General features: G+C 39.9%; 1 protein-coding gene across 1 annotated transcript; it reads right to left on the bottom strand.

Annotated features, from left to right (window-relative positions):
* Window positions 1-739: 739 nt before the first annotated feature.
* nhlrc2 (NHL repeat containing 2) lies at window positions 740-21,829 on the bottom strand. Its single transcript, XM_075457415.1, has 12 exons — window positions 21,630-21,829; window positions 19,440-19,592; window positions 15,079-15,128; window positions 13,422-13,827; window positions 12,657-12,778; window positions 12,434-12,563; window positions 9,328-9,421; window positions 8,808-9,039; window positions 6,295-6,417; window positions 5,902-6,111; window positions 5,467-5,680; window positions 740-2,930 (listed from the first exon to the last, which is right to left on the bottom strand). Exons 1-12 carry the CDS (start codon window positions 21,790-21,792, stop codon window positions 2,668-2,670), a joined length of 2,160 nt encoding a protein of 719 aa, XP_075313530.1. The 5' UTR covers window positions 21,793-21,829; the 3' UTR covers window positions 740-2,667.
* Between the last annotated feature and the right edge of the window lie 244 nt (window positions 21,830-22,073).

Here is a 22,073-nt window from a genome sequence, read left to right as displayed (position 1 = left end):
AGATAAGTTCATTGAGATTTAAGGGCAACGTGTGCTGCCTTCAAGACGGACATTTTTTCGAAGAATGTCCCTGCGTTTTTCAACAAGACAAGTGCAAATCCACATTTTCCACACATGACAAAGGCACGTGCATTGGACTGACCTACCTGCAGTCACCATTTGTTACCAACAGAGTCGTTCTGGAGAATTTTCAAAGTAAAAACCCGCACTAACATACAGGATTTGTAGTTCCAAATTCTTTAACTTGAGAATGAAGGAGGCTGCTGTGCTGTTGGATGCTTTCAATGCTGCAGCGACTATTCTCGTCCTGATTTGTGCCTTGACTCAAGTCTGCCTCATAGATCTACTGACAATTCCCTCAACCTCATGACTTGGGTTTCCCTGTGATATACATGGACATAATTAATGAGACGCCTTATACAGACAGATGTGTGCCTCCTTACTTCTGTCCCGTTAGACACAGCTGGACTTGAGCCAAGTGGCAAAAGTATTGCAAGGATCACTGACAGAAACAGTTGTGAGCCTCAAGACAAAGTGTCTGAATACTTATGTCGACAACATTTTGAAATGACTCGAAAACGTAACAAAATGCATAAAACCTATTTCATATAGCAGAGCTGCAGTCTTTCAATTTATTAATGTATCGACTGAAGTTAAACTGAAAAACCTCACAGGCTGAACATTTGAAAATAGGAGACTTTTTAGATCTCTGAAGTATAACAATCAGAAACAAACCAGGCTGGATAGATATGTTTTATTAGTTGTTTTTTTTTCTCTTGCTCTAATGCACTGAGAAGCCAATGTTTTAGCAAGGTCCCCGATGAAGACAAACCAAAGGCATTTAAAACCTCCGAGAAGAAATCAGGTTAAGAGTTGGAAAACAGTATCTGGAACGTAAAGCCCACCAGCAGCCACTCAAGCTCATTACAGTTCATTAGGAAATGCCAGAGGAAGAACAGAGCTGAGAAAATACACTGGCTAAACATCTGTGGTTCATTTCAGATAAATAACTTGAGGGAAAGAAACATTTCTCCCATTACAGAATAATATTGTTATTGCTTCGGATACAGTTAAAGTGTCATCGGTTCACACCATCCATACGGCCACACCCCTTTTTCCAAGGCACTTGGGCCGAGCGGTCCAAACTAAATAAAAACAGTCTGACAAGCAAAATTATGTTATGAGACATGATGACAGCAATGATAATCAAAACACTCTCAGGGCCGTTTCAGACAGCAACTCATAACTTTGAAAAGCAATATGGTAAAATGACAATAAAAGCTTCCACATTATCATCTCATGTGACATAACAAAACCCACAACGTGGTACAGCAGATCATTATTAGAGCTTCTCTCTCCTATCATGTTGCCTTTCAGGAGCAGATGCTTGATAGTGAGCTTTTAATGAGACTGTTTGCTTAATATAATATCCCACAGTGTGCGGAGCAGGCAGCAGCAGTCTGTCGGTGTCATCAGTTCACAAGTGGCTGCTTCCTTTATCGAAAACAGGCACTTTATTCATTACTTAGATAACAGCTATATTTATGGTCTGCATCAAAAAGGGCTCCGTGTGTCGTGAATAATCGTAATCTAAAGTATCATCAGACACACACAGAGTGGAGACACAGGGTGAAGCCTTGAGCTGGGAGTAAACTGCTCAGCCTCAAATGGCGCAGACAGATAATGAAGACAGATCTTCTACATACTGCATATAAGATTGATTAGCATGCACCTGAAGGCATCATACCAGCTAAATCCACGCCATATATAGTCACACACACATATATGATCCTAATATTGAATATTTGAAAAATAAAAAAGCACAAATAAATAATACTATGATGTCATACTTTAACATAATAAGGTTGATAAAAATGTGTGTCTGCATAGATAATGTCTCATGAACCTCTGATGAGATCTGTCCTTTTCCACTTAATACCTCTTTCACTGCTCTCAGATTAAATGATAGGATGGAGATTTTGGCTTCCTATCCTAATATTCCCTTTAAAATGACCTGATAACTCAATATTAACATTCAAAGGCAATACTTTCAGAGCCAAAGGTATGCCTGAATCATATCTCAGCTCATAATCATTTACATGAGAAATCGCTTTGGAAACCGCTCGGTAATAACTTCTGGGGAGTTCTGGAAAAGTACTCTGTTCGAAACATTTAAATGTAAATCATCTGCTCTTTCAAATTCACAGGCCCCTATTACTTAAAAATATATGGGCTTTTAGTTTTACTTTGTTTTCAATACTTTATATTTTAGACTACATAACTCTATGACAGAAAATGTATGACCACCACCAGCCGGATAAATCATCAGAATTGCTTACATTTCCCATTAAATCCACAGATTGTCTTTTACCGTCGGCCTTAATTCAGTCTGGTGGTGTTCCTTAGTTTTCAAGGAACTTCTTCATCTACAAAGCACTTCTATGTTATTGTTGTGGACGGTCCCTTATAGTTAGTTCAAAATCTATAACTATAAAAAGCAATAATATTAGGGTGTTGCCTTTACTGAGCCAGGTGTGTTTCAGTTTAAAAACTCTGTCGGAATCTCAGATTTCCACTCTCCTGTTAGAGCTGTGAACAAAGACGGAACACGGCTTGGAGTTACACTGATGACTCAACGAAGACCTTAACTGCGACGCGTGGCCGGTTTTAGAAGGCGTGGGCCATCGCAACAGTGATCTCTTCCTCTCCAAGACCGGCGTTTATTTGAAGAGGCTGGGTAAATGAGGCTGCTTTCATCATACAGGCATTACCCGTCTCCATACAGTAGTACACCCATACACCCAAAGTGAGGCTGGGATTGCTGTTTGACTCCTTTATGACGGTTGGAAGTTTGGCTGAGATGCGGAGGGGCTGCGACAGATCTACAATGTTGCCAGTGATCACCTGGTTGTCCAGCAGCCACTCGTTACCTATAAAACAGAAAATACAGAATACAACATGGCTCATAAAAATGTTAAAGTAATACTAAGAATCCTGCAGTGAAATCTCGCTTAAATAAGAGTCTAGGCGATAGCCGAATAGCTCAAAATTGAACTCAATTTCAATGAAATATATCACCAAGAAACTTCTCCAGTTGAGAACTTACAATAAAACAACTTTTGGTAGAAATACAATGTTCTGAAATAATTTGTGTTTAAACCAGCAAATATGTCAGTGAATTTGTTTGACCATATTTTTGCAATTATTTGGTCATAAACTAAAGTACTGGAGTAGTCAAATATGGATCCAATGATGTTGCTGGAAGAGGCTCATATGTGATCACAGAAATTGTTACAATCCATCCAGAGGGTAGATAAGCATTGCTGTAATCCACACAACAGTTGTTGAAACATCTCGCTCAAACCCACACGGGTCAAGCTGCTGTTGAAGCTTGATGAAGAGTCAGGCAATCATCACAGTCATCGGAATCTGGGACCGTGCATGCCAATACAAAACATCACGGTTTATATCCAACTGTTGCTAAAGCTATTTCAGGAGATTGGGTGAGCCAAACTGACTGAATCCCCAGAGGTACACTGCCACCATGGTGATAAACAAGATCAATCCATAGTTTGAACCTATATCAGACTCAGTTTGTCCAAGCTCTGAAAGATCAGTGTTTGTATGAGAATCACTGCCTGGCATCTAGATTTATTGTTGAGTGTGACCTGCGCGGGCTGTTGACTCAAGCCTGAGCCAAACATCAGCCCAAATTCACATAACCTTTCTAAATCTGATGAAATACTGGCGAGGACATTTTCTAAAGCAAGGCTGGTACATTCAAGAGCAAATTCCCATCTTAAGAGACACTGACCACGGACAGTGAATGAAAGTCATGAAAGAGAAGTCTGGATTTAATACTGTGAGAAAATATTATGCCAGAGAGATGACAAAATCCATGCTAGTGGTGATTAATGAAGCTGATGCCTAACATGAAGTCCCATGGAAGCCATTTCTAAAAAGGCACTAAAAAACTATTTAGATCTGGCTTGCACATTCTAACTTGATCCATTAAAATTCCTGCCTCTGTGCTGATCTGATCAGCTTAAGTCTAGACTGGGCATAATGGGATGGTGGAGGATCACATAACATAGCGTGGTAGCTAATTATGTGAACCAAGGCATGTCGCCTTATCAAAATGTTCTAAAAATAGCCGGCTGATACGGCTGACTGCGTGCTGGATCACTCAGAAAGATGGAAACACTTTCGTTCAAAACCTAATGAACTAACCATCAACCGCCACTCACATGGTATCGAACAATCACCTCACACTTGATTCCAGGGTCGGACTATGGTAGATTACAATTTGAACAATACTGAGGTCTTCGGATTCATCCATTAAATTGCCCAAGTCATGCACAACCTCGCTGATGGTTTAAGAGCCCTTCAGTAATTGAAGTGTTCCTCCATCCTTCCGCTTTAAATCCCAGGTGTGGGTTGGCAGAGTGAGGATCTACTTGTTACACAGTGAAATCAACATGGAGGTTAAGCATCATTCAGTGCAAATGCTTTTTATCAGAATCATAGATAACGGACCAAAATAAAGGCCAGTAGGAGAGCTGCAGAGGCTCCACAACGGGGTTTAGGTTTTTAACTCTGCCTCGAGTTGCCCCGATAGGCAAAAATATCTTTATGTATTTGAAGATCTTTTCTTTTACTTTTGGACTTCAGAAAAACAATAGTCGAATATGATTCAATTATTGCAAGCCTGGCGTGAGCTAAATCCCTACATAGTATTAAAAGAGAAAAAGTGATTTTTTTTTCTTCTCCCCAGTGTAAATTCCAGTCTGACTTTTCTCTTTCAACAAACTTTGTAGCATAAATGTCAGGTCAGGTAACTTTACTACACACAAAAGTCTGTCCAGGTTTGGGTTAATCAAGATGGCAAAGTTCAATTCAATAAAGTTTGAGAAGATAAACTTGCAGTGTCTTCTCTGGATACATGTTTTCTCTTGAATTTCTTCCAACAGCTTTTTTTTTAAGTTACCAAATAATCGAAAAATATATATAAAAGGTGTGTTTTCACTTATTTTTTGAGTACCTGTAATTGACAAAAATCCCACTAAAATCTAGCCAGAACTTTCCTATTGAGCAAGACAAAAAAAATATATAACATGCCTAATTAGAAAGGAGTCTTTAACTTAAGAGAAAATTCTAAATCTGACACAACGTCAGTAAAAGTGTCTTGCTAAATAATCCTCTCCTGGCTCTAATAGTAGGGTTCTGTCTTCAAAATGAGCTGGTGTCGGTGTTCAACCGAGTCACGAAGCCGGTAGCTTTCAGCGACCTATATTATCGAGCAATAGTAGGATGGACAACGGCATCTTGGCTTTGAACATCATACAATGCTGGGTGACAACAGAGAACTGGACAGGTCTACTAACAAGTCACAGTGTACTTTAATATTAATGCGAATAAAACATTTAAATGCAAGACACTTGTAATAGTGACTAAACGTTGTCTCACCCTCAGCTGAGAGTGCCCAGCAGCTGGGAGCCTCTTCAGTGAGTTTGGCTCCTTCTGGAAGTGATACTGTGAGTGACATGATGACCGTCTGGCCAGAAAACACAGCCACCGGAGGCATTTCTTTCCTGGCAGCCGATTTAGGCAGCGTGGGGACTTTGGTAGTACTCGAAGGCTTGGATGGTGCCGAGTCTGTGCACTCAGTGGAGATGGGGAACTGGTTAGGAGAGAGATTTGGATATCTGATTTAAAGAGGAGCAATGAGAACGCTGCACACATTCATAATGCCCTTTCTGTTTCACCTTCCGTCCAAACTCATCAAGCACAAATGCTTTTATGGGAAAAATTAATTACAGACAAATGGGCAAAATGTTAAGTACTTTCTCAAGGTTGAAAGTACACTTTTTTTCCAATCACACAAAGACATAGAGGACTGACCAGTGAGACAGTCTTGGAGGCCAGGTCCAGCACTCTGACTTGGTGGTTGTTGGTATCGGCCACGTAAAGAAGCTTCCCGCCATCACCGACACAGATTCCTCCAGGTTCATTGAAGCAGGATTTGTTCAATTCTGGGCCTAAAGAATTTCCAGCCTGCCCAGTTCCTGCTAATGTGGTACACTGCTTTGTCTTTGGATCCACTACCTTGACCTGATCACAATGCGGGGGAAAAAAAAGTCAATTCATGTTCCCTGTCTAGTATTAAAAAAAAAGAAAGAAAAAGACATTTAACTACTCTTCAAGTAATCACTTAAATCTTAAAATGATGACAGAACTGTTAATTGTGAGCATAATACATCTCTGAGGTGCAACCTTGTGACATGCATCGGTTACCTTGTGGTTGTAGGAGTCGGCTACATAAAGAAGGCTTTGTTCGGGAGCCCAGGCAACCCCGAGAGGATGCTGCAGTTTGGCATCCACCCCTTTCCCATCGACATCCCCAAAAGCAAAAAGATTCTGGCCCGCAAAACAGAAAACATTCACATGAGATCAAAAGAGGATACAAATGCCAAAAACAGCAACTTGTGACCTCTGTGCCTCAGCTCATCCCAGGCTCAAAGAACAAAACATCAGACGTGAAAATGTGAACTGCCTTAATCCAAATTTGAAATGGCTTCAGAGTGAAATGAAAAAGAATCAAAGAATTTTTCAACCGTATAAACAATCATAATGAAAATCCTTGAAATTAAAAAATGAAAGATAAATCATTGCAGCTAATCAAAAACCAGCATGTCAGAGATTGTGACAAATTTAAATAAATAGCTTTTGATTCATCATCACTCAGCTCAGATAACAATCTCTTCATGTTTTATGATTCTTGATGGCTCATTAATGTTTCCACAGCTGCAGAGTGTAAACAACTACAGTCTGTGCAATAAATCTCGTGCTGAATCAGTTCCAAAAGGCGGTTAGTTTACACGTGCTTCGATGTTCACCTTCACTGCAGGAGTGCAATACATCGCGTCACAGATATGTGAAGTCTCTCCGCTTTGGAAATTTTACAAAAGCTGAGGAAATACTGGAAATACTCCATCAAAGCTTTGTGGGAACAAAGAATAATTTTCGCTCTGATCTTCTCGATTCTTCAGGCACCCGAGCCTGTGGCAGCCGTTAGAACCAGACAGTCAAAGCTGGAGGTGTGATTTTCCCTGATTGAGGTTCTGTTGGATTTCTGAAGTGCTTTGCCACTCAATCTCTATTTCAAAGCAATATTTCCGTGTTGCGTCTCATTTGGAAAGAAATCTGTAATTTTAAATGCAGGTTTTAACACAAAATTATTCACTAAAACACATCAGGTTAAAGCAACAGTTTGATAGTTAAACAGATGGGCATACTGACTTTTTTGTTACAGGTTAAATGATGAGAATACAACTGTCACGTCTTCGTAGCTTCCTACCTTAGCTTAGCATAGCTGTGTTAGCTTACAAAATCTATGTACCAACGAATTTACAGTTTATTACTTTATAGAAAACATTAAATCATTAAAACTTGTCATACTGACAATCAGCATTGATGACATTTAGAGAGAAACAGGCTAGCCATGTCCCAATTTCTATTTTATTTCAGCTAAGCTAACCAGCCGCTTATCATAATTTCAGATATGAGACTTAAACGCTGAGTGCTGCTCTCGGTAAAAGAGAGCCAGTATAATTTGAAAAAAATTCGAACTTTTCCTTTAAATATGTGAATCTCCCTCCATGTTGCACAACGTAGAGAGCTAGCCTACTACTCAACAGATGTAGCCTAAGGGCTTTTTTCAAATAATCAAGTTTAAGGCTATTTTCAAGTATTTCAAAACCACGAATACAGAGGCTCTCAAGTATAGATGGTTAGAGATTACAGAAACAGAAATAAGATGACTTAATTAAGATTTACTCAGTGACAAACATATTCAAGGAACTGGGGGAAAAATAAGTAATAGATACATGTGCTAGTATGTGCTAGTTAGATAGATACAATAATAAAGAAAATAGGGTTGCAGACAAGAGATGTGATTCTCAGATTTGCATTTATGTGATAACATCTTTAATCCCACTTAAAATTCAATGTTCCAGTGTCTCAGTTTAAAAGCTTAAAACTCACTAAGCAGCTGCACACCATGGTGTATCTAAATGGATTTTGCTGGCTTTTGTCACATTAAAAGAATAAACTGTAGATGACTCTCCACTTAATTACTCTCCATTCTCATGGGTGAGAACCTTCCAGAGCTCTCGATACTTTCCAGAAATACATCAAGACATAGAAAAAAATATATACACTGCGGAGACGGATGAGAAAAGTACAACCAAAAATTTTGTTTTCAGGCGTTTCTTCAACAGCGAACAAGAAAGGCTGTGTTTATTTGTGGCTTTTTCTGTTTTTAATCAATACTTTCTATCAATGGAAAACAGCCCTGAACCCTTGTGACTGCCTAAGAGCCAAAGATCTGTACAACATTGTTCCTTAAAACGGGTTTTCTGCTGTTGGGAGATTAATGTGCTGTTTTTACAGTCTGCGTTTTCTGTTGATGTATGGTGGCAGGACAAGGTGTGGAACATAAAATCCTTGTTGAGTAGACAACAAGGGCATTTGTCTGTCACAGCCTCCATCAGAAGGTGGATTTCTTTACTTTTTTTTTTTCAGATGTTCTCCTTTTACAGAGGCACCACAATGGGTCACTTAAAGAGTTAAAATTCACAGCAACTTGGAGTTCTGACGGTGCTTTTGCTCTTTGGCTGATTTGTTTTAAATGTAACTACTTTTGAAAGTTATCAGGCAGACTACAGAAAAAGACAAATGGTAGAGAAAAAAAACAAAAAACTTCTTCCATCATTTACTTAACCATCCATCATCTGTTGTGCACCCACCATTGGGTCCCTTTCTCCTCCAACCAGCAGCTTGACAGCTCCATCCCTCAGTGCCAGCGTGCGGATGGTGCTACTCTCGCTGTCCGCCACATACAAGCAGTTCCAGGGCTCCTCTGGGGCTAAAGCCAACCCGGAAGGCTGTGCAAAGCCTGCCTTGTGAGGGTAGGCGTTGTTTCGGTTCTCTTCACTGCCACTGCCAGCCCATCGCACGCACGTCCCTGCCTTGGACTCACTTTTTAAGTTGTAACAGAAAATAATTACAATATGATGACATTTTTGCCATTTTACCTTTCACCTCTTGTGATGGAAATAGTCTCTGTTGGAAATGCTAATTTGTGGTTAATTAATTACGACACATTTATCACTTGTTTGTTTCACTTGATTTCCTGGGATAACGCCGTCCACACATATCTAAAAAAAAGACACGATCGTTATCTTCTATCCTTAGAAACAAACTTATTTGTGTCTTTTTAAGGTTGCTGTTGCCAAGTTGCCCCGTGGTTATGTGCAAGTCTCTCACCTTCCTTTGGGCAGTTTTCCATCCATTAGGAACAAAGCCCAGATCTGGTGAGTCCCTGCCATCGCTATCCACAGCACGTTGTCCTCAACACCACCTACGCATGCAAGTGAAGCAAGAAAACAAACTATAAATTTGGAACCAGGAACTGCTTCTAGCCTTCTACCAGTCAGCCTCAATATCATTCAAAAACTATGCTAACGTTTGCTCGGAAGGCAAAAGTGTTTTTCAGTTGTGTTGGGGAAGTTAACTTTGAGCAAAGATGGAACATTTTCAGAGCCTGGGATTGTGAAGGCCAAGTGTCAAAAATCTGTTAAAAATGACAACATCCTGTCTGTGAAAGGTCATCCGCCACCTCAGCAGAGACGACACTGTCATCTTGATGGATACACAACCCTTACAGACGCATAGTATCTCTGTTGTGTTTTAATGTCGAGCAGAAATCCGCACTTCTTGATCACATCTGGTGGACTCACAGTATAAATCCCTGTGTAGCACTTTATGGTTAAAAAAAAATAAATTGTAGGATGCTCTTGATTTGTCAAATGAACAATTACTCCACACCGTCATGAAATTACAAAGAGTGAGAGGATGTACTCATAGTGAGTCACAACAGCAGGTTGTGCCATTAATCAACCTGAGCCAAAAATGTGACCCAGACTGATACCTGTAATGCTATCCATCCATCTACTTACCTGCTTTATCCTGTTCAGAGTCACAGGGAGTTCGAGCCTGTCCCAGCTAACGTGGAGTGAGTGGCGGGATAGACCCCAAACAGGTCCCCGCTATACACAAGACTGCCAAGCTCCTTAAATGTTATTATTTCTTTCAATTTACGTCAGTGAGATCAATATTTCAAACGTTATGTCTCAAAAATGTAAACCGACTGTTGACGGGTACAACAACTTTTTGCTCCAAAGTACAATTTAACAACTTCCCGGACTTTCGGAGGCACCTACAGCTGTGACTTATTGTAAAAGGAGACTCAGAATCCACAAGCACTTTTGTTTTTTCAGCTCCATTTACTGGGTTTTACGGTGCCATAATTAAGCAGCTCTATTGAGTTAATTGCCAAGAATTACATTTTGTGGTGGACTTGTGGTGTATTTTTTAAACTAAAGAATATAAAAATACGAATAAGCATTTGTATAAATTCAACCTAAAATTCATTAATGACCAAATCATAATCACTACTGAATATATAATGATTCAGCATTCATGGACGATCATCAACTGCAACTGTGTTCGAGGGATCTGCTAATATGGTATCTTAAATATGAAAATGTTAAGTTATTCTTATTAAAAACCAAGTTAAAAACACTTTCTGTTTATACACCAGCTTAATGACTAAGAAACTGGGAATACCCATGGAAAAGTAATAAAAGCCAGGCATGAAGGGACGTTGAGCTTCAACTTGAAGTTGAGATCTTAGATCTTAATTTGTTTGGATACATTTACTTAGTTTTATCTAGGACTTGAAAAGGTTCAAGTTACTATTGAGTTTCATTTAACTTGATTCAACTGAACTATAATGAATGATGAAGAATTAGCAAATATCTAAGCTGATGTTGTATCCACCGGGAATTAGATTTAAAAGTTGTTTTTTTTCCAACTTAATTAGCCTTTTCAGTTTCAATCAACCTCTGAGAATCCCTTTGAAATTATGAAACAATCAGGAATATTGCTAATGCAAACCTATTGTAAAAGATCAGGGACTTCAATTTAACAAGAAGGAGGTGAATGGTTTGAGGCTCAGAAGCTACAAATGTTGTGTGTAGAACGTAAATGTATATATGTTACGTCAAGAAAGTATCAAATGTAAGTGTTGTGCCGGGATACTTTGAAAGACAATCCACCAGGTAGGTTGATGTAGTTGAAGAGCTTCTATGGAAGGGAAATGAAACAGGATGAAACTAAGTAAACTGTGTGCCAATCAGGTTTTTCAATCCAAGACTGTGCTACTGGTCAGATACATGAAACTGGCAGAAGACTGAGTAAATTGAATAGATGTCAAAGAAGAGTTAAGCCAATTTACCCAAAAAGAGCAACTATCTCAGCAAAAAACTGAAATATCATCAGAAATATTCTGAATTACAGCATGATGCTGCTAATTGTACTGAAAAACATCCATATACGGAAAATATTGAACTGCTAACCGTGTACACAGATTTTCTATGAAGACTGTTACGTCCGATAGAGAATATCTTTCATTCGGTTTTAATGGTTTCTGAGATTAGGGAAATATGAGTTATTGCATAGATATTATCATTGTCCAGTAAGACGTCACAGAATTAAACAGTTTTAAAAGTCACCAGGTAAGGGCACAGCAGATTGTCTGTCCCCATCCGCATCCTTTTCTGTCATGACAACCACCAGCCTGATACAACAGCAATGAATTATTTATCTGGCTGTCCTCTCATCCTGTTACCTGGCAGCTCCATTTACACAATCCCTCTTACAGTATATCCAGCATTTTCTCCACAAATGCCCAAACCAACTCAGTCTCGCCTCATCTACATTGTCCCTGAACTGTTTCTTTGTTTGTAGTTTTTTCTCTTCTTCTTCTTTTTTTGTCAGAGTAAAAAGCTGGATGTCACAGCAAGGGAGAGGGAGATGCAATATTGTTTAGAAATGGGAATAATGCCGCACATTTTCGGGTGACCTCACCATAGAAACGTTTGTACATCACATTAAACCCTTAGCGAGAAAAGCGCCACAAATGTTTGAATATAAAAAGCAAAAAGAGCTAGAAAGAGTGGTATAATCCTCCACTCGTCTCTGACCTCCAAACAGAGGGCCAATCCACAGATGATGAGAATTTCTGATGATTGGTTTCACAGTAACACAAAGAGAGACACCCCTTTCCTCAAGCCATTTAACAGGCAAACCATAAATCCCTAAAAAAATCTGCATGAAATCTGACCTGCAGAATAATAAAGCCCGGTAAAGTCCAGACCAATATGAGCAATCGGACAGACTTGAGAATTATTAATGGTACGGCAGGATGCAGAGTGAATACTAAAAGCAGAACAGAAGGCAATCTGGCCGGGCACAGAGAGGAAAAACAATAAATTATGAGATCGAGCCATCACATCACCACAAAACTCACCGGCAGTGCCAAGCGTCACATCCCAGGGAGAGCTGATTGGCTGCTGAGGTCCCATGGCCCCACCCTCTTTGTCTGTGCCTTGACCACCTACTCCAGCTAGAGTGCTGACTCTACCCTCCAGCAGGTCGATCTAACACACACAAACACAAACACAGTCCGACACAGTGGTACACGCAGACATCAGCAAAAACTGCCGTGTGCTAAAGAGACAGGTCAGCTCTACCTTCCTAATCAGGTGGTTTTCCGTATCGGCAACATATACAGTGTCCCCTTTGATGGCAACGCCCTGTGGCGAGTTGAAGGAAGCTTCGGACAAGTCGCCATCTTGTTTGCCACTTTCAGGTCCTGTGACAGAAAGGATATGTCAGGGTGTTCTGCAATACTTCATTTAAAGCTCAGATTTTTCATCTATACGGAGAGTAATATCGCTTTTTCATCTCTGGCTCCATTTTGAATATATCCCCTCTGTTCTCACTGATAAAGTAGAGCTCTGGAGGGACATCTGCTCAACATTCGACTTGTCCTATTCAGATATCTAGGACTTAGTTCGATTTTTGACACTAATGTTACCAAGGCAGAGTGATGTTTTCCATATTTTAATGACAACTGAAACGAGACAAATTAAAAGAGTTTAGCCTTTGATTTCTGATGAATGTGTGCATAAAGGATGAGATCATCAGCACAAACATAAAGCCAATCCTTTCATTTCTTCTCCTTATTTGTCCACACATAGGTCAGTGCCAGTTACCAGCATGAACTGGTCCCTGGTGTTGCCAACCTCTCTGTTGATCTGGGGCCAACACAGACAGCCATGTGGCTCCGCTGAGGGTCACTGAAGCATGAGCAGGATGTCAAAATGTAATGATTGCCTAAATGTCGCAAATGTGTACTGAATCTACTTCCATTTCCTACGTAAAACATTAAATAAGAACAACACCTAATTCTCATTCATAGCTTATTCACTACAACATATACAAGCCAGTCTTACCTCCTACGACATGTAGCAGGTGTCCAGCAGAAGACGCCACCAGAATTCTGTGATGTCCCGTGTCTGCTATGGCCAGCCTTTGGTGGAGGTTGTCGATAGCCACTTTTCCAGGGAAGGAAAGGATGCTGGGTGGCAAGGAGTCTTTGTACAGTTTGATCTCAACAGAGTGAACGTTCAGCAGGCCCTGCTCCCCATAATAACGAAGGGTGCTGTCAGTGAACAGATTCAGCCTGTCACAGTGGCCTTCACCGACTAAGGAGAAGAGCAAATTGCCACGCGGTCCTAGTAGGACCAGGGTGGGCCAGCAGGAGACCTCCAGTTCATGCCAGAGACGTGCCTCGCTGTCATTTACCACAGGGTGGCAGATGTCGTAGCGGAGCACAGCGCTGCAGATGTTGTCCAGGACCTTCGGACGTTTATGGACAAATGAAAACCAATGAGAAAAGATGCAGAGATCACACATAGCGCTGGTACAAACAACGTTTGTAGACATGAAAACTACTACACGAAGCAATAACCACTCATCATTATTATTCTATTATCATTCTATAAAGAACAAGAGGATTCTGAACTTGAACATTAAAAAATGTGCCAATACACAAACACTACTATACACAAAAATTTAAAAGAATAACATTGAATAAAATAATTCCTATTTTTGATTTTGACTGTTGTACTTTTCCCTTTAAAGCCAAATGCGATGTGAGAACGTTCAATGCTGGATGCAAAAGCTTTGTTCTTCAGGAACTTTGAAAAAAAATCCTGCGTTGTTCAAATAACTGAACACTGTTTGAATTTGAAGAAGTGAGACATCACTGTCGCTGCCGAGGCTCAGCTCTATTAAAGGTGGAGACGGGGTGAAGTTATGAGGTTTTCTGCATTCGGATGGAATCATGAGGCTTAGCTGCAAGCTGTTGTTGATGCTTTTCACTGCTCAAATATTTCAAAATCCCCTGAAAACATTCAATAATTCAGTAATTCTGAATTGTGGAAAGGGCTGCACAGTGGTCTCACAGTCTGTGCGGACCCCCCCCGTGTATGCGTGGGTTCTCTCCAGGTACACTGGCTTCTTCCCACCATCCAAAAACCTGCGCATTACGTTAATTAGTGATTCTAAATTAACCCTACAGTGAGTGGGAGTGTGCATGATGGTTTGTGTCAGTGTGGCCCCATGATGGACCAAATTCTTTTTGAAAGGCTGACGAACAAGAGGACAAAGTGAACATTTTGCAATAAAATTATAGGGGCTTCAGCGCTCAATTGAGTTTAATCTTCACGTTTCTATTCATGTGAAAATACAGAGAAGAAGAGGGTTTCAGTAAACGCTTAGAGCATGTAATTATTCTCTTTTTTTCCCCTAAAACCCCAAAGTTTAAGGAGGCTGTTTTCAGGCAATACTTATTATACTTTCAATAATTATTCTTAAGTAGCGTTAATGGGTTAAACACTTAAAAGAATAAATAAATCTTGATATGATAGCTCAGAAAATCTGCTTTCACTCTTGGCATTAAGGTGTTCCATCACACATCTCTTCAGCTCTTGGAGAACAACGTATCTTTAATACACTACAGTTTTAACTAAGTTCTAACGAAGCAGAGGAAAGAAAACTCTGTCAGACCAGCCAACACAAACATAAACAAACAATGAAAACACTTACTTTTTCATTGGGGAATTTGGCAGAGTGCACACCAACAATAACCAATCCATCTGCGAGAGAGATCAAACAGATTGAGAGAAAATTACACCCAAATATAACAGTAAGTGGTCTGGAAGAGGAGTGTTCGAAAAACAAAACTGCAAACAAACAAAAAGTTCAAACACACACTCGAGCTTGTACAAATATATCCAACCCAAACCTCATCCCTACCCTTAACCATGACCAGTTTATTCCAACTCTAAAATCAGTACACACCTGAGCCCCAACTCCAACCAGAAACGGTGTTCTGCCTCAGAACATCATCTTATACATAAATATCTAGGACTCATGTCCTGCTACAGCAGTTATCTCAACTGCATCTCTGTGAATTATTTTCTTTAAATCAGCATGTCCACACGTTGCATAAGCCTGGTCAACACCAAGATCCCATAGGTACAAATGTCTCACACAAACATATAACAAGGAGGACTATTTAAAGGGATGGAAACATGACCCTCAAGCATAACATTCTGTAGATCTAAATGAGGTTCCTATAAATCTCAGCCATTTTCCAGTTGTCATCAACTCCAGGCTCATCCTACGGACGATGAGGGCATTTGGTTACAATTTGTGACTTTTAACGAGGCCAATAGATGCTCAAGTATTATGCTACTGAACTGCCCTCAACAATGGAGTAGATGAGTTTGTGATGCTGTTTCAAGCAAATCTTTTTGGGATCACGAAAATTCTCTCCAAAATAAAAAAAACAACCTTACAGAGCAGATACCTCGACAGGTTTCCTTCCTGTTTTCGCAGTCATTGTGGGACTCCGTATTGCAACGCAGTCACTTTTGTACTCGTGTTTTCCTCGATTAAAAAATGTGACAATACTGTGCACAAACAGAGCCAGCCTGGGTCAGAAGAAATGTCAAAGCTTCAATCTGACAATACTTTATTCGCACGGAATCAAGCACAATCACAGATGGAGAGGTTGCCAAGTGGGATATGATCAACGCCATAAAATGCAAACATTTCTAAGCACCATTTCGGTTCTATGTAACTGTACATGCAAGTGCATATTTCTTGATAAAAAAATGTCTTTATATATGCTGCCTGAACAATAAAGGTCACCACCTAGATTTACTTAGCAAATCAATAAGAGGACCCCACTGGAAAATTGCTGCAGAAAATAATCCGTTTCAGATTGAGCTGAGAACCGCCCAACACATGATCGAAACCTGTAAGAATTGTTGAGAGCCATCAAAGAAAGTCAACGTCAGATTTCAGTGAAAGAAACAGCGTTTCCACGCACGCAGTTCACAGAGACGTCATGGGACCGGGATTGAACAGCTGTGTCTGTCACGCCCAGGGACTCTCATTTTTAGTTTCATGTTTTAGGTTATGTTTTTGTGTTCAGTCCATGTTTAGTTTAGTCATGTCTTAGTTTCCCTGCACTCAGTTTATTAGTTCACTCACTTCACCTGTGTTTTTTCCCTCAGCTGCACTCACTCTCCAATCACTCTCACTCCCTATTTAGTTTCCAGCCTCCCCTCTTAGTTTGCCGGATCTTTGTTGTATGTTGTTTGCCATCTATGCCAAGATTCTTGTTATCCATGTTCCACGTCGATATTACCAAGCTAAGTATTTATTTATTCCTTGCCATGTCAAGTATTTTTGTTTGTTCTTTATAGCTACGTTTTTCTCCGGCTCAGCCGCGCTTTCTGTTGTTACTTTGTTTTTTGTTAATAAATCAACCGTTATTTTTTTGAAAGTCCGCATCCGTGTCCTCCATCCACCCCACCATGACAGTGTCGCCTTAAGAGAAATACTTAACCAGTGAAGCTAATTTTGAAAAAAATAAAAGGACTGAGTGATGGGTGTATCAGAGCAGTGGATGAAATGCTGCACCAATCATGACTGGTGCCTACCATACAAGCCCTCTGGGCCAGAAATATTATCTAGGGTTGCTTCAACTGGTCATGTGGAGGTACAGCAACGTTACATGCCCGAAAAATCCGGTCAGCAGACTTCCTGAATATACTGACTGACCGGGTTCTTCCGTGTGTGGATTTTTTTTTTTTCTTTTGGCAGAGGCATATTCCAGGATGAAAACAAATACTGTGATTCTGCATGAGCTCAATGACATAATGCCGCAATCAAAGCTAGAGGTGGTCGAACTGTGCAACTGTTTTGGGCGAGAGTCTGTGAGTCAATGTGAAAATACACATTTATCTGATTTGCATTTCGTTTCAGATGGTGAAGCAAAATGCAGAATTACATTTTTAGTTTTTGAGATCCAGAAAAAAAACAAAAAACTGGTCCCCAAAGACCTAAATTGTAATTTTCTCAACAGAAGGAAAAAAACACTCACTTGAACTCCACACTGTGGATTTCATCACTCTCAGCCTCTGCCAAGTAATGTATTACCAGCAACAGATTGTAGTGACGATGGGTGGGTAGGGGGGGACGGACTGTGGGAGTGAATGGGCAGGGTGGCTCCCACACCTCACTGACCAGAGCAGCAAACACAATGTACCCATAGCAGTGCCAAAGATAAGGCGAGCATGATAGTGAGTGAGTGTGTGTGTGTGTGTGTGCTGCCAGGCTCCCGACTCGAAGATGCACAGCTTCCTGCAGTCAGATGCCTTTTAAAAGAGCTCTCTGTTGCATTCAGCAAATAAAAAACAAGACTATTCCACACAGCATACACTCAAATTAAGCTTAATTAACATGCAAAAATGATCAAATACACAAAAATGTCCCTGTTGGCTTAATTTTGATCTTTTATAATTATCATTATATTCTACAAATGAGGTATAGGAGTTTAGTGATACTGGTAGCACATTTTGTCTATCCTACCACTTAGTTAATAACAATAATGCTCCTTTCGATTATCAAAAATAATAATAAGACCGAGAAAAGCAAAAACAATCATAGGGATGATTACATGGATGAATTGATGAATGAATCAGGGTTCATGTATTAATTTTACATCAGGTTGAACCTCAGAAAAGAGCCAAAAGTGCATAAAAAAATAATGTTATTGCAAATGATGGGCTTGGAGAAAAATATCTTAGACTACAGGAATATTTAACAGTCTTTAATATCTTTAGAGAAACCTTTACTATCAAATTTAGGGCAGTGCATTGAGACCTGAAGCTACTCTGCTTTGAGCTGTGACCTAGTCCAGGCTGGTCTGAAAGCCTCCAAAAGGGGTGGAGAATGAAAGAACTAATTGGACCTTCAGATCCATACAAATAAACTGGTGATGGCTAACCAACCGAGCATTGTGGTAGCTAAAAAGAAGTGACGGCAACAGTGAATCAAATGCTTTTGAAGACTTTTATACACCTACAGACATTATGTATGAGGGATTGACCGGATGCAAGAGATTACGCTTTAGATGTACTAGAAGTACAATACTAGCAGCTTAAAGTCACGAGCGCTGCAGCTACTGACACGGCAGCTTGGAAGTATTTTTAGTTTCTGTCTCTTAACAGCTGAGATAAGGGCCTTCCTGCTGTTGGAAAAGAAGCAGAAGGTAGTACAACCATTTCCCTTCCCAAGTGAACTTACATGTGTTCCCTGACACAGCATGACACAACACAGCAGCAACTGATCTGTGCCAGACTGCTGCTTCCAATGAGACGGACTGAAAGGAATGCTAGCAAGCTGGGATGTGAATTAAGTCGAAGATGAATTCCATTTCATTGGGACTTGTGCAATTTAGTATTTTTTTTTCAAATCTACTTTAAGCACTTTATTTAATCATTCACCCATAAATGTTCCCATAGCAACCTGCGACCTTGGTGCAACATACAGTACACACTGGGCAGTCACTAATATGTTTAACACACACAGGCCACAGTGAACCTGAATCCGTGTTTTACTATGAGATGTGAATCCTGTTGTACCTTAGATAAAAAAAAGGAAAAGTGCCATTCAATATTTTTTTCCTAACTGACAACAAATCTCATGAAAAGATCAGGTGAATTTCTCCAATCAATGAGAATCGCACACATGACCAAAATGTAATATAAAATGGGGAAAACAAAAACAAAAATCTCAATCGCTTTGTGCACTGTCGGAAGAATTCTAAGAACGACACAGAGCGCACAAATATTGCTCCAGCTTGAGAAGTGTGCATAATAATCTATAACTGAAAGCACTCTAAAATAAAGCTCGTTTTCCTCTGGTTTAAGAAATGTTCCCTCAAACCTAAAGTGCCTTTGCATTTGTCCCCAGTTTTCAGAAATGTATATATTCAGTGTGAATGGGAGGGCTGGTTGACGAGTGCTCCACTGCTGTGAAGTGAAAGTATTAGGGAATGGAACAGCACATTGTTTTTTTGTTCTTTTCATTTTGATGTCACAGCCACAAACCTTCAACGGAGTGTCTCTCCTCTAACTGGTGCAGGTCAGGCAGGATGTGCAAGCAGTTGATGCAGCAGTACGTAAAGAAGTCCAGCAGCACCACTTTACCAGCCAGCTCCTTGTTTAACGACAGAGGCCCTTCCGTGTTCAGCCAGTCTAAACCTGGAGCATATCAGAAAGGGCAATGATGCAATCATTCTTTAAATGTAAGATTAGTCAACGTTTTCAGCGTTTTATTTGTCCTCCAAAAGGCTTTTTCAGTTCCGTAACTGAACAGCTGCCTTCAATTTTAGCATTTAGGATTAAAATGGCCTGAATAACTGAGAACCTACACAAAAAAATTGTGGTAAGATGCACAACAAGTTCATTGGATACAGCATTCATGGCATATGGAGAAAATTTTAGAGTGTCCAATCGATCAAATCACTGACTGAGGTTTTTCCAGTTCAAGTGTTCTATGAATAACCATAAATACATCTTAGTAGATCTAAAATTATACGGTTTTCACAACTGGATCTGATAAGAAATGTCACACATATTTTACATCAGCACAACACAAAATCCAGCACATTAAGAATGATTATGACACAGCACTCTCATCACATAAAGTTTGGTTTACTTGCTTGACCAAGCAGTTTATCTTTTGGCAAAAATCTTTGCAACAGCACCCTATGCAGGTCAAATGAAAATGTGTTAGCCAACTTATTTAAGCCTACAAAGCAATGTCTTTAAATATCCTTTGGGTTAATCGACTAAAAACTGATGAGATTCTCTTTGTATATCGACTAAACACCTTTATACTGATTGGCTAAATGTCAGGCCAGTTAAGAGAGATGCAAGACCTCATTTCTGCAACTCAGTCTGACTTGAGTGATTTATTGAAATACAGTGGTGTATGTTACTCAAGTCTCAAACCCTAAACCCAATCCATACTTGAAATATCATCTATTTGCCTTTAAAATGGCAAAGAATATCCCCAGTACACTTGCACACAGTTTGTCAAGCCTATTGTTCCAGATAATTTTCAGTTCTTTCCAGGGTTTTCCTGTAAAGTTGTCTTACTTCTATAAAATTCAAATATATAGAGGTATAGTAGTAGTAGTTATGGTATAGCAGAGTGAATTTGCAACCAATCGGACACACCCTGATTTCATTGGGCGAAAGACAAAGAGCTAAAGGTCCAACGTTTAGCCTTTTATATAAAACTCAACGGTTCTTCCTTAGTCATTAGAATCATTAGATAAAATGAGCAAAAATGTTATGCGTTTCGTCAAGGGTTTTATGGTGACCTTATTTCAACTTTGTACCCTTGTTGTAACAAAGGTTGAGTGACACCGTTGTGCTGTCAAGTCACGCCTGCTGTAAAAACCAATAGTGCAAACAAGTGTAACGTACAGGATTTTAAAAATGCATGAAAGATAGGTGGACATGCACTGTATAGGTCTGCAACAACTCCCACCTATTTTGATGTGTAATGCTCCACTGACGATCACCATCTACTGGTGCAACGAGATACTGCCCACAGACTAAATCACTCAGAAGATCTATTTTCAGAGCTTGCCCCAAAAGAACTAGAACTAGAACTGTGTTCTCAATCATAATGTGGTTTGTTACACTGTAGCAGCTATAAAAGATCTGAGCAAGGTATTTATTTTCATGTTAGGGTTAACCCTAACCCATACTACAGAAAGCTCACAACTGTTATCTTGTAAGCATGACACCCCCCCTTGTGAGCAAACTCGACTCCTTTTGTTTTGTTAACTTTAGATTCTCATATTTGTGCTGGTTGGTAGTGAGGGAGCAAATGGGCTCCCACTGGGTCATTACATTCAATGAAAGGTTAAACACCCACAGTGCACACCCAAAACATACAAGAGTGAGAGTTCAAACAATGGCTTCAAACAGTTAAAACGCAAGTGCCCCTAATGTGGTCATAGCTAAGTCTGAATAGCTGCTAATCTCAACTGAATGGGAGGTGCTGTACTGCTGGCTACAGTGAGAAACACATGACAAAAATCGTTAGTTCAGTTTAAAACTGTATTTAAACGCCAAGACAGGAAAAGTATCTGTTTGCTTAATTCGTATACTGTGTGGACATGTTGAGTACTGTAACTACATACAGGATTAGCAAACTCCAATCAAACTGTTATGGAGAGATCTGATGTGCTAAGGAAGCTACAAGTGTAAACATGGTCTCACCTGTGTGAAAATCGGGAATCTTCAGGTCCTCTCCGTCGTCTATTTTTTTCAAATACTGATAGACAAGATCCTCTTTTTCTTGTTGTGTCGAAGCGTCTTCTAGGGCGCAATCGAGCTGACTCTGGATAGGAAATAGTTTGGAGAGGCTACACTGGGACGCCATGGTTGAGACTACAACTACTGCTTCCGACTACCAGAGCATCATCAGTTGCCTGACAGCAAAACAACCAATCAAAGCCACTTATGGAAACAGCCAATCACAGCAGAGTGGAGTAAACGATCAACGCAGATTCGTAGCACTGATTTTAATACAGAGCTGAAAAAATAATATTTCTCTGGAGGTTTTCTCAAAAATATTCGTTAACTTAAGTTACATAAATTCTTTATAAATCTTGTGGTATTAAAAACAAAAATATTACTCAGTTCGAGCTTACTGAATGTGTG

Source organism: Odontesthes bonariensis, chromosome 23 (genome assembly GCF_027942865.1).
Source record: "Odontesthes bonariensis isolate fOdoBon6 chromosome 23, fOdoBon6.hap1, whole genome shotgun sequence".
NCBI classification, from domain to species: Eukaryota; Metazoa; Chordata; class Actinopteri; order Atheriniformes; family Atherinopsidae; genus Odontesthes; species Odontesthes bonariensis.
Note: the sequence above shows the minus strand (reverse complement) of the source record. Positions and strands in the feature narration are given on the sequence as shown.